Source organism: Leuciscus leuciscus (assembly GCF_965113295.1).
Source record: "Leuciscus leuciscus genome assembly, chromosome: 22".
NCBI classification, from domain to species: Eukaryota; Metazoa; Chordata; class Actinopteri; order Cypriniformes; family Leuciscidae; genus Leuciscus; species Leuciscus leuciscus.
Window position 1 is genome coordinate 18879944 of NC_138746.1, and position 12803 is coordinate 18892746.

General features: G+C 38.7%; 2 protein-coding genes across 5 annotated transcripts in view; both read right to left on the bottom strand.

The window, feature by feature from the left end:
• rock2a (rho-associated, coiled-coil containing protein kinase 2a) overlaps nucleotides 1–8575 on the bottom strand; it is a 51247-nt gene extending 42672 nt beyond the window's left edge. For 3 of the 4 annotated variants that reach the window (XM_082154953.1, XM_082154952.1, XM_082154951.1), the window contains exon 1: nucleotides 7714–8574. In XM_082154953.1, coding sequence (XP_082011079.1) covers nucleotides 7714–7812 — 99 coding nt within the window. In that variant the 5' untranslated portion in view covers nucleotides 7813–8574. Of the gene's footprint in view, nucleotides 1–7713 lie in introns of all 4 variants that reach the window. The other variant, XM_082154950.1, reaches the window with a different exon arrangement.
• A 1596-nt stretch (nucleotides 8576–10171) lies between these two features.
• On the bottom strand, nucleotides 10172–12557 carry cimip5 (ciliary microtubule inner protein 5). The gene is made up of 3 exons (XM_082153120.1): nucleotides 12167–12557; nucleotides 11776–11815; nucleotides 10172–10578 (listed from the first exon to the last, which is right to left on the bottom strand). The coding sequence occupies exons 1-3, from the start codon at nucleotides 12397–12399 to the stop codon at nucleotides 10381–10383; spliced, it is 471 nt and encodes a 156-aa protein (XP_082009246.1). The 5' UTR covers nucleotides 12400–12557; the 3' UTR covers nucleotides 10172–10380.
• Nucleotides 12558–12803: the final 246 nt, after the last annotated feature.

Sequence of the window (12803 nt, forward strand, 5' to 3'; positions counted from 1 at the left end):
TCTCTTTTTTTAAGAATATGCATGAAAAATGTATATGTGAAGATTTGTCAAAATATGTCAATGTTTTGTTCAACAGGAAGTTATGGGTGTTTCTTCAACTATGCCATTTTTGGTCCTGTAAACACAAAAACTCAAACACTTCACGCTCTCTATAGTTTTAGTTTGTCTACATACAGTGCATCATGTACGCATGTATCACAGGACAGTCGGATAAAAGGTCAATAAAAATCTATAAATAAAAGGGGAATTAAAAAGTTTGAAGGGGAAAAAAACAATGGAGGCATGATAAAGAAAAGCTTCAAAGAAAGTGATTTTTATAAAAAATCTATAAAAATCTTGAAATCTAATCAATCCCTAGGACATATCCAAAGCTGAATGATGTGCACATTTTTAATTAAAGGCAATGTGCATCCAAAAATTTGATTATTACATCCAAAAAATGTAGTTACAAAACACAGGTCTAATGTGAATGTGTGGAAGAAGGGTGGAATTTGAAGACTGTGGTCAGCATCTCTTACCCACTGCAACCACACAAACACACACAAGCAGATGCTATCCACACACACCTCAAGGAAAAAAGGGAACAGAGATAAGGCCCATCAACATTCCAGCCTACAGCGTGACTGCCGGTTATCTTAGCTCAGGGTTGCAAACTAAGTGTCTAAAAAACACCCCGCAACTGGAACATTCCACTTTGACCCAATCCAAACAACACGAGTCCTGGTTTCTATGAATAAAGAATAGCAGTCTGGTTTTACGGTTAACCTAGGACTGTGTCCGCTACAATTATTTTGTAAGTGTTGCCTCTCTGACAGCCACTAAATAAATGACAGACAGGTTATTCATTAACCTCCTTTCCTGAGCCTGACCTTTGCCCTTTCTCTCAGACCACGCTGCCACCTGGCAATCTTAAATAGGCTAAGCTATTTTAACTGTACAATAGAACCTCCTTAATGATCATCCACCATGCTGCTATATGAAATATCATTTGTTTAAACATGCAAGAGTTTGTGGCAAACCTTCAATCACTTAATCTCAGAGATAGTGGGTCTGTTTAGCTGTTGACTCAAGTTTGCATGTCCAACTGCTGCCCTCTGAATTTAGCAGGAATATTACATGATCTTCAGGTAAAGCGGAGAAATCTGCTCTCTGGAATGTTGGAACGGATGCCATTTCTGAATTTTCATTTCAACAGGCCACGTCTGGATTAGAATACTGTAACAGATTACGTGTGTAAATGCATGTTAAAAGTTTGATTTCCGTCAGACTAAAACAATAATTCGGCATGAATTTGTCTAAATGCACGCTAAAGATCTTATTGTGAATGAATGATTTGTTCATGCACATGTATAATTAATATGCTGGACTTTTCCAATCAATTAGTGGGCATAAACCCCGCCCCTTTTGCACTAGGGCTGAAACGATTAGTCGACGTTGTCGACAACGTCGACAATAAAAAATTGTCGACAAAATATCTTGTTGTCGAGTAGTCGTTTGAGCTCACGTGACCTAATGTAAGGGCCTGCAATATCGTGATTTGACCGCTACGGCGCAGTAGCGCTAGAGAGTAATGTTACAAATGCTATTGCGGTAGAAGAAAACACAGCGCAAATTATGATCTGACGGAGTGCAAACGAATCCGAACTAGCAAGGTGTGTAAAGTTTCACAAAACTTCAAACCAAGAATGCTGTCGTGTGCAATACATGCTAGGCGGAACTTGCTTTTCACGGGAGCACAACATGCATGTTAAAGCACTTAAAGAGGAAACAAGACGAGCCGGTGAGAGGTGAATGTTCTCCAGCTGGAGCTAAATAACTAGCAGTAAATCTCTTTATTAGACAATGCAATACTACTAATAATAGCAACAATATTAACAATAATAATATAATTACAGTAATATGATGATTTATTTTTGCATAGAATAAAGCTTGATCGAGCTTAGGAGTCAGGGCTGTTTTTATTATTGTAACACTATTAACGTTAGGTATTACAGTCGTATCACTTACCTTTATTTTGTTCCATATTCATGAAGACTTACAAAAGGAGATGTTATGAAGAATATCATGTCAGTTACTTTTTCATACTGTAAATTAAAAGGTGAATGAGAGTGTCTCTGTCAGCTCAATTGTCAATTTTTTTTTTTTTATTCTTATAATAACTGTTTGCAGATTAAGTTTTTCTGTAGTGCAGCTGATTAATTTTTGTTTATTTTTTTCTATTGAAAGAGAACAGAATATTTAACCAATGCTTAGAGAGCATTTGTGTGTGATTTGAGTTGGACAGAAATCTGGGAACTTAAAGAGAATGACCTGTTTGGCTCAAAGTTCATTAAAACAACCATTTCAAAAGCTGAAGTGATTTTCTTTTTTTATTTTTTTATTATAGTTAGAATATGTATAACTCAGTATTTTAACTAATTGAAAAAGCTGAATAATCGTTCCAAACATACTGATCAGTCGGCAAAATAATCGATGATTAGTCGATTAATCGTTCTAATAATCGTTAGATTAATCGACTATCAAAATAATCGTTTGTTGCAGCCCTATTTTGCACAATCGATTGCGAGTTCACATTCAGATCTCCCTCCATCCGATGAATAGAACGCCAACAATGCGCCTGAACACACCTCGTTTTCAGACCAGCATGCCTATGGGCGAACAGATGGGCGCAAATGCATTTGCTATTTAAACCTTACCTCACCCTACAGTTTTTTCTGTTCGATAATCCTTTACATTTGGATCAATTACACTATGTCACAATAGAGATTAAAAGATCTGTCGCTATACTTCCGTAACACTGAGATTCGAAATTATTAGCATGAGCTGATAGATTTCTGTTTGCCTGATAAGTGTCAGAAGCAAGATGTTTATTTTGTTAAACAGATCGTTACTTTCTATCGTATAGACTAGTGGTTCTCAACGGGGGCGGTACCACCCCCCAGGGGGCGTTCAGAGAACAACGGGGGGCGTTGGAAGCAAGAATTTTGAAAGGGGGGCGATCAGGTGTTAATGGGGGGCGTTCACGAGTTTAAATATGTAAAGCAAATTTTTGTTCATTTACTTTTATTCATTTTAAGCATTTAGTAATTTAGTTACTAAATTGCCCCAGAACCACCCTAGAAGGCCAGAGGTCCACTCACCACATATTTACCAAAAATCCTGTGAGAAACACTGTTATTGCTTTGCCAATGCAGTTTATAGCTTGTTTTTTGAATGAATCACTGTGGAGTATAGTTCAATTATATTAATAAAAGACAATTTTGCACTTTTTTCATCTGTTAACTCTCACTCGTTCCTTGTCGCTCATTAGTTTGGGGGTGGGGGGCGTTCAGGGATTTGGATATTGGATAGGGGGCGCTGGCCCAAAAAAGGTTGAGAACCACTGGTATAGACTAATAACGATCGTAAACTAAAGACGAGAATGGGAGCGCTGTGTGCTTGGGCTCTGGTGTGCTCAGCGTCGTCAAAGTAAAGTCCACCGCGCTGTTCCTACTGGCTGTGTGAATGCAACCAGGAAAATGGCCCTAAGGGAACATTTAGTTTTAGGGGAACCACCCTGGTGGCTAGTTCCTAAAACTACCCGGTGCGAAAGGGGCTAAATTCTCAATGACAACAACTGTCTCATGCATTTAAAAGTTTGTTTCTTATTTCATACCTGTGTGTGTAATAAGCAGTGTACACGCATTGTGGACCCGCCTATAGGCATACATTACTAATGCGCTCTTTAAATAATGACAAAATTATTGCGTTTTTGTTGGTCAATGGCGCAGTCTATTTCAGAATAGCAACACGCCAACAATGCGCCTGAACACACCTCGTTTTCAGACCAGCATGCCTATGGGCGAACAGATGGGCGCAAATGCATTTGCTATTTAAACAACGAGGCGCAGGACGTGAAAATGATAACTGCGACGGGCTGAAACTAGCAAAAAACTCTTGCATCACGCTTGGCGCTGCATTGCGCCGGGTTTATGATAGGGCCCACAAAGTTTTTTTGGCTAATATACAGTTTAGGCCTACTGCCATGTCATATCATATGCATTGTGTACTACATGTAAAATTCAAGAACTTTTGGTGCCATCATGTAGGAGCAGTTTTGGACTGAAGTTAAGGGTGAAAATGGGCCAGTGGCAGTAAGACAATGTAATAATCACAGTAAAAAAGGAGGCTTAGATTACACTAGGGATGCTCTGATCAGGATTTACTGACTTCCGATTTCATCATGATCAGCTGATACCGATCCCGATCATTCAAACTTTATATAAGTGATATATGCTCTCTGTTGACTGTCACTGTTAACCCCTTACACCCATTTTGATGAATGATTTGACGTGATTTCAAGTGGCATCCTTAAAAGTAATGGCTTATAACTCTACAAAAAAAACAAGGCATCATCAAGTACATGGTCTTATTTGACAGAACCTTTCAAAATTTTAAGAAAATAGATTTCAATCACATTTGGAGGTTCTTATGTTACAACACTGCTGAGAAAACCCCAGAAAATGTGATGCAATTTATTTTGTTATTATTCATGCTTGACATGATGACTATTACAAAGTATATATGATAGGTCATAAAATCATTCAAATGTTTGCAATCATGTCAGCTGGGGCCAAATTTTGTGTTGATATCTCAAAGCAATCAACAGTTATGGCATTTGAAACCAAGGTTATCATCATCATAAGTCCAAAAACATCTCAAAACAAGTGAACTGAGTGTTATTCTGAATATAAGAACTACTTGTATGTGAAAACGCCACAAAGCATAAAAATATCTATGATAGATAGATAGATAGATAGATAGATAGATAGGTAGATAGGTAGACAGACAGACAGATAGACAGACAGATCATTTTATTTAATGCCATGTCAGCATCTAAGGCCATTTTCATGGCAAAAATTAAACTACAAAAATACAAATATCATATAAATACAATAAAACCAAGTAAACAAACACCTTTTCAGGCATATTTGATTGAATATGTAATTCCAGCGCTGATTCAGCTGTGTGCTCCTATTCTATGGCGCACAGTAAATCAAGACCTGTCAATCAGATCGACTGATCCAACCCAAGCGCGCTCCAGCTGTAAAACAGTGTCCGATTGGTCTCGACACATTGTCCCTACCCACCATATTTGAGAACCAGTTTCCATTGGTTAAACTTTCAAATGACGTTGGAAAATCATGATTGCGACGTGAACAGATTCAGGAAGTCCTATAGCTTTAGCCAAGCTTTTTTTAAGATCTACCCTACCTAATGTTTTGCAAAGCCTAATATGTAGGCCTATACTGTTTACATGCACGTCGACGGCAACTTTATACGCTTTTTTTACGTCATCAAATTGCGATTGGTTCGTGAGATCGGCCAAATTTAGTGATTACCAATCGAGACAAACCTGGAAAATTCCTGATGGATTCACTTGGCATCATTCTGCCAAACACACACAGACTGGCCAAAGCGGCTATAATCTCAGGCTGAAATGCTTGTTTTAAAGGCCTGAAATCAATCGCATTATGCTGGATAACTGACAGTAATCAGCTTGAGCTAGAATTAATGACAAGTTAAATAGTTCATGAGGGGGTGAGAGCAAAAAGGGAGAAAGAAGAAATGAAAATATCTGTGTGATGCGTTTTCTAGAAGCATCTCGGTACAGCTAAAAACTCTCAAACAGAGCTATCTCCTGCCCTGAGCTTAACCAGAGAGGGACTTGAGCTATAAATGGCAGAGAGAAAGACACAAAGAGAGAAAGAGAGTGAGGCTTGTTCACTCCCACTCACTGCTTCCCACTTCTCCTCTGCTCATCTCCTTCTCAGGAAACACACACATTCTTCCGCAGTGGAGAAACTCTGTCACCAACACTCACAAAGTGGACAGCGTGCACACACACGCACACACACACACGCACACAAACACACCTCTTTAATAAACACCAATTCCCTCAGAAAAGATGACCCATATCTTTCTCTCAGACAGCTTCTCAGAGTTTAGTCCAAACTGTGGCCCAGATATACGGTGAGTCAAATCATGCTTCATCGAGCATCTGCCGAGTATTGTTTGCTTTTGGACCAGATTAACTTTAATCAGCCAAACAGATCTGACATTTTTACATACAGTTTACACATGCAAGAACATCCAGTACCAAAAGAACAGTCTCCCTGACTGCCTCATATATGAATCACTTCACTGAGAGCAGCAAGTTTTACACCAACGTGATGCATCTGCTATGATGTTCAAATGCACATGCTTTTTTATTTTAAAATACTTTCTTTCATGCATGCAAATAGATTCTCTTATCCAAAATAAGTAAGCCATCGGTAGGTTGGCTTCCCTGAACAGTGTGAATACTGTTGTGCTTTCAAATCATGGACTAGTTTAGTTTATGCATCACAACCAGCTCAACATTATCCGGTAATTGTATTTTATTTTTATTTAAATAAGTCTCTAATGCTTACCGAGGCTGCATTTTATTTGACAAAAAATACAGTAATACAGTAATACTGTGAAATAGTATTCAAATAAAAAATGACTGTTTTCTATTTTAATATATTTTAAAATGTCATTTATGGCAAAGTTGAATTTTCAGCATCATTACTCCAGTTCAGTGTCACATGATCCTTCAGAAATCATTCTAATATGCTGATTTGCTGCTCAAGTTTGAAACTGTTGTGCAAAGTAGACCATTTATTTGAAATAGAAATCGTACCTGCTACTTAAAAATCTTTATTTTACTTTTGATCAATGTAAAGTTCTTGCTGAATAAAAGTGTTAATTACTTTTTTTTAAATTACCAATTACAAACTTCTGAATGGTAGAGAGGTACAAATCTAATTGAATTCTATTAGCCTATATACATCACATCAATATTGCCCCAGACAGTGTCAGTCACTGAAAACACTGTATGTTAAGCATTGCAATTGACTTCTATTGTTTGCAAATAAAAGAAACTTTTTCAAATGATTTTCATTTACAGTATATGCATAGTTATTTTGTAATGTAAAAGTAATGTGCTGTATGATGATGTCCCCAAAAGGAGGCATTAGCTAAATCAGAAATAAACCGATTGACAGGCTCGCCAAATATTATCACTTGGCACCAACTGTTCTGGCGTGTAGTCGAGCATCACGTGCCCACAAACACACACTGAACTGGCATCTATCAGTTGACAAAAAAATTATATATATATATATATATATGGATAGATTAGATCAACCTGTAAATATTCCTGCCCTCATAAATATGTGTCAAATGCCTTCACCTGCAGGTTAGTTAATGGCAGAGTCTACTTCCAGAACCAAACAACTCTTCAACAGCAGGAAGGGGGAATTACGAAATTGTCATGTTGCAGGCCAACAATATTACTATATTTGGACAGAGGCAACAGATGAACTCAGAACTTGACGCAGCAGAGTTATTCAAATATGGCAAGTGTACATGAGAATAGTTTTATACGCGGAGATTGGGACTTGAGGTTTCCCGCAAGTTGTTGACAAGGAAAGTAGGAAGTGGGAGCGATGTTTGGGTACAAATGCCGAGCATAATAAAAGAGACATCAACGTGCACACAGAGCTTCCTCACAGCTCATTGTGACGTTCATTTCTGCAAAGCAACATCGCGGTTAAGTTGTTCTCGTGCTATTTCTTCCCCCCCTCGTGTCACTAGGCAACGGATCTTCGAGGCGCATTAAACATTCATGAAAAATGACGGTGAACTTACCAGCAAACTTTCCAAGTTGATCGCAGACCGCGGCTCTTTGATCATGGCTTCCAGTTGTCTCAGCCGGTTTTCCATCCTTCTCTCCGCTCCTAGCGACATTTTTACCTTGTCCTGGCGCCAGTATGAGCAATGAAGAGCGATCTGCACAACTTTTCTGGTTCACATTAAAGATACAAGATCTTCTTTCTAGTTGTAGAGCAGCGGGCCTAGACAGCCTCCGACTCGCCGCCCTCCAAAAAGTACCCCGGGCTCGTCCAGAATAAAGCAAGAAAAAAATAATCCAATGGGAGCAACTGAGGTTTTCCAAACTTCCCTTCAAAACAGTCTGTTAAGTGGTTACTTTAAACAACTGAGCGGGATCAAACTTCTCATCCTTTCATGAGAGCGTACCGTCAATGGCGCGATAAAGTTTTAATTTTGAGAGGATTCAGCAGCAGGGCGTTTTCTGGGCGCCCCTCTCCTCTCCTCTCCGCCTCTCTCTCTCTCTTTCTCTCTCTCCTCCCTCCCCTCGTCTCCTCTCTCTCTCCCCCTTTCCCAGGCGCTCCGGACTGGCTGAGCCTGACTTCAAATCTTCCTCAGTTCATAAACAACGCTGCTCTTGTTCAAAGGCGAGCATCTGTTGGAGTCGAACAAACTCCAACGCATTCCTGCAACACACTTAACTGCGACGTGAAACGGAACCAGTGCGTTTTATGTGTATTATATATTTGATAAAGTTAATTTTGTTAAGTTACTCGCGAGCGCTTTCCTAAAGTGTCTCCGCAGGTCGCTCGCTCGCGCCGGTTCCCCGGATCAGTTCCTCGGTATTCCAGCAGGCAGCTCGAGCCTCGAGTTCGTTTTTCTGACATCAACTAGCGATGTCCGATCCGTGAGCGAATCGTTCTTTTGATTCGGATCTTTTAAATGAATCATTTGATCCGGCTCACAAAAGCGATTCGTGTGAGCGGAACTTGTCAAATTAGCGACTTATTAATTCAAGTTCTAAATCATGGAATTAAAACGAAAACAGCATTTATATATTATTTATAGCTTTTTGTTAAGGTTTTACCGTATGCAATATGCCATGCTAGTATATCAAGGATCACGTGATAGTGCATTTGCGTCGTGACGTGAAAGAATTGCTGAATCGTTTTTGTAAACGATTCTTTGGAATGAGTTGTTTAAAAGAGCCGATCCGCTTAAATGAATCCATCACCAACGTCGACGATAACAGCAGTCTTTACCCATAAGCCCCTGTTCTCTCTGTATGTCTCGCCCACGAAGCAGCACGGGAGAATGCAAATATCCTCCGGCGGATAAAATTCTCACACTTACCACAGAAGAATCACAGACCATATCACTCGGCTTTTGTCACATTGTCATCCCAAAAGTCAATTAAGTAGGCCTATAAAATGTGAGATGACTGAACACATGATGTTGAAAGTTGAACTCACAGTGAATGTTGCTTCAATGATGTACATTGTAAATTGACTTTTTAGTTCATTATTTTTAATACATTAAAATGTATTTATTCGGTGAATATAAGGAATTATTGAATAGATTTTCAAATTCGCGAGGGAACACTGAAGAAGCAAAGAAACTTCCCAATGAAAGAGTGTAACAGCGACCTCTTGTCGGTGCAAGTACATTATGAAGTAATGTTCACTTGTTGATATTGTTTAAGAGGGCAAGTTCTTCCACTAGAGGGTGCGTTTTATCTCTAATGGCACATAGGCCTACAATAAATAACCTGGCTCTACTAATATTACCTGAATATCTCACAAGAACGATTAAACGGACCTGCTATTTTCTGCATTAACCTCCCTCAAATGTCAACTCAGTTGCAATTATTACGCATCAAACTACAAGGAAAATAAAAAATAAAAGTTCAAACTGTTGATGAGCTGCAGTGATCTGGCCTGTGTCATTTCCCAATCTCATCTGCACCCCTCTGTCTTTCAAAATTCAAAGGAAAAAAAAACTGAAAACATATATGAATATATTATTAAATCTATTTTGACTGTGATCACACCTTCAGAACCAAAAAGAAGGGACACATACATGTAACCTGTTTAAAAAGAGAAAAACTTTATTGGGTTATAATTTGGCAAGCTTTTTTAAAACATTATAAATAGGTCTTGGCAAAATATTCCAGTTCTATTCCTCCTATTGTTTCATGGATAAAATATCAGAATTGGCTGATTATATGTAAACTTAACTGTGAAGAATTAACTAACACATCTGATGCCTATTTTTCACTTGAGAATGAGATGCATAAAGGTTTTCAAAACTAACCCTAACAATGTACAAGTACAGAAAAATATACCACAGAGCTCTGACAAAATAGTTTTAAATCAAATCTGAAACTAATTTGCATTTATATATTGAAAAGTACCTGTGTTCATCTAAAAAAAATTCATATGCAAATAGTCTATTCTAAATATAGGGACATCTTTACTGCCTCCACCAGCATATTACAGTACTCAGAGAGATGCATATTAATGTCAACACAAAATCTAATAAAAAAGCTCTCAATACACTGCCAAAACATACAGCAAAGACACACATACATACACATCCAAAAAACAAACTGTTACCCACTGAACACTCTTGAGTATAAAAGCAAGGCAAGAGAAGGGATCAAATCTCTGATACACTGTTCTTAACACATCTTGTGTCTGTTAAACCTCAGCACGGTTGCATCTCTGGATTCCTTTTGGCCTTGCGGTGGTTCGCTGTCAAGATTAGCAGGTTGTCCAGGCGAATCATCTCCTTGCCCAACTCCGTGTACAGGCCGCTGCCGAACATTTGGTTACTGGTGTTTGGGACTCTATCTGAATATAAAGACCCAGAGCTGGGGAGAGAAGTTTCTGTACGCGGATTACCCTGTGAGGATGATACAACTAATTTAACAAAAACAACATTTAGGCCTAAAAATGCAGCTTTATGCATACTCCATCATGAAACTGGCCATGAAAATATTCACTGAAAAATAAAGATAAACAGATGACAGCTTCAATAAAAAAAATAAAAAAATCATATATAAAATATGAAATACTTTGTAAAGCAGGAAGTTTATCAGTAGTAACCATATATGAATTGCATATGGCTAGTCACATGAACACGAAGTGTGACCAGCTTCATGTTGCCTAAAATAAAAGCTTTTTATATTTGTCATGATCCCAGCCCGTGTTCCCCTGGTCTTGTGTGGACTTTAATGTTATTTCTTGTTTGAATCGTTTATGTTTATTTATTTGTTAATAAAATATCTGCATTTGGATCCAGCTCTCCCTAATTTTTTGAGTTCACCTATAATTACAGAAACAAATCAAACATGAAAACCATGAACTAGGAACAGAATGAACGCACCAAACATACTGCCATGAATGACACGAAACACAGGGGTTTAAATACACAAGGGGTTACTGGCAAACAAGACACACCTGGGAACTAGCAAAGAACGAATAAAGAAAAACTACAAAGGAAAACAAAACATGGCACAGAACAAGAAATAACATAAAAGTCCACACAAGAAGGATCATGACAGACCTTCATCTCATTTTAATGATATTTCTCAAAAGTACAAAATAACACAAAATAACAATTAGAAAGTGCAATGACTTTTTCAACCAAAAGATGCCAATAATTTTAACACTATTTCTTTATAAATGATACCAAAAGTTTGAAATCAGTCAGATTTTTGTATTGTTTTTGAAAGAAGTCTCAAATGCTCACCAAAGTAAAAACAGTTCTGTGGTGATTTGGAGCTCAAGAACAATTTCTTATTAATGTTGAAAACATGCTGCATAATATTTTAGTGGAAAAAGAAAAGTGATAAAGAAAATTGCAGGATTCTTTGATGAATAAAAAGAGTAAAAGAACAGCAATGTTTTTAAATAAAATAAATCTTCTGTACCAAATGTTTGCAATTTAATGCATCCTTACAGAATAAAAGTAGCCTTACTGACTCCAAACTTTTGGATACTAGTGTAAATTATATTTACATTTTAACAATATTCTCAAAAAAGCAGCAACAGATCTGGGTTATTGCCAGAGAGCATCACTGATAAGAGGGTTTCTTACCAGCTGGTCAAAGTTCATGAGGAAACTCCAGTTCTTCTCCCTGTCATAAAACAACCATGAATAATTTACAACGCGATATTATAATAGGCCTATCTCTCCACGATGCAATTCATTATTTAGAAGCGAAATCTTCATCGTTTTATTAGCTTATATGATGGTGGTTGTGTGTACAGTAACAACGGCTGTATATTTAGTTGTCAAATAGGATGAGTAACCGTAACGCACACCGTCCAGGGGGCACCTGGTCAAACCACAATCCATCCCGTATCAAATAACGGGTCAAACAATGGCACATTTAAGATGGGAGAGAAAAGATTAGTAACGTAACTCCAGGGAAAGTGAGTAACAAACATGCAACTCCACTGAAAGTGAATTAAATTATCTTTCTTACCATTCTTTCGTACCGGTTCGCTCCGCGCGCACAAACTCTTTCCAAACCTGGTCTTGCTTTACAGGGTCTCGGGTATCATCGCATTGCGCCGGTGTGTCACCGGTGTTTCGTGTCCTGTCCGCTGAATTCCTGAACACTGAGACCGAGGACTGAGAGGCGAGGGGACCGTTAGGGCGGTCAGGTAAACGGTACCCAGCTGAAGTGGCGCGCCGCGTGTTTCCTTTTCTGTCCATCACTCACAACCCTTGAACTTGTCAACCAAACACAATTTTAAGCCACTGTAAAGTTCATTTAACCTATTTAGCCACTTGACTTTTAAAATGCTGACTCAATGTAACAGACTTTGTTTTTTGGGAAAAGGGCTCTGTCTTGCTCTGAGGTGGATGGACGTGTCGCGCGCGCTAGTTCAGCAATCACAACACGAGCCGAGGGGCTGCTGCTGCTGCTGCTGACGCCCGGTTGCGCGGAGATTCGCTCTTGTTTACCCGGGACGTTTCCCCTGGAGACAGCCGGGCGATGCTGGGATACCCTCTCAAAGCTTTTGTTAATTCACGAGGAGGCGAGACATCCGCTGCAGCAATGAGAGCAAATGAGCATTACAAAAGCGAAAGACTGACAGGTTGGTGACATAACAGTG

Bases quoted from the DNA above. Each gene is read 5' to 3' on its own strand.
- cimip5 (XM_082153120.1), bottom strand. From the start codon at position 12,399: ATGGACAGAAAAGGAAACACGCGGCGCGCCACTTCAGCTGGGTACCGT. The intron at 11,816-12,166 runs GTAAGAAAGATA...GTTTTATGACAG, and splicing joins CGAACCGGTACGAAAGAATG to GGAGAAGAACTGGAGTTTCC. The intron at 10,579-11,775 runs GTAAGAAACCCT...TCATCCTCACAG, and splicing joins TCATGAACTTTGACCAGCTG to GGTAATCCGCGTACAGAAAC.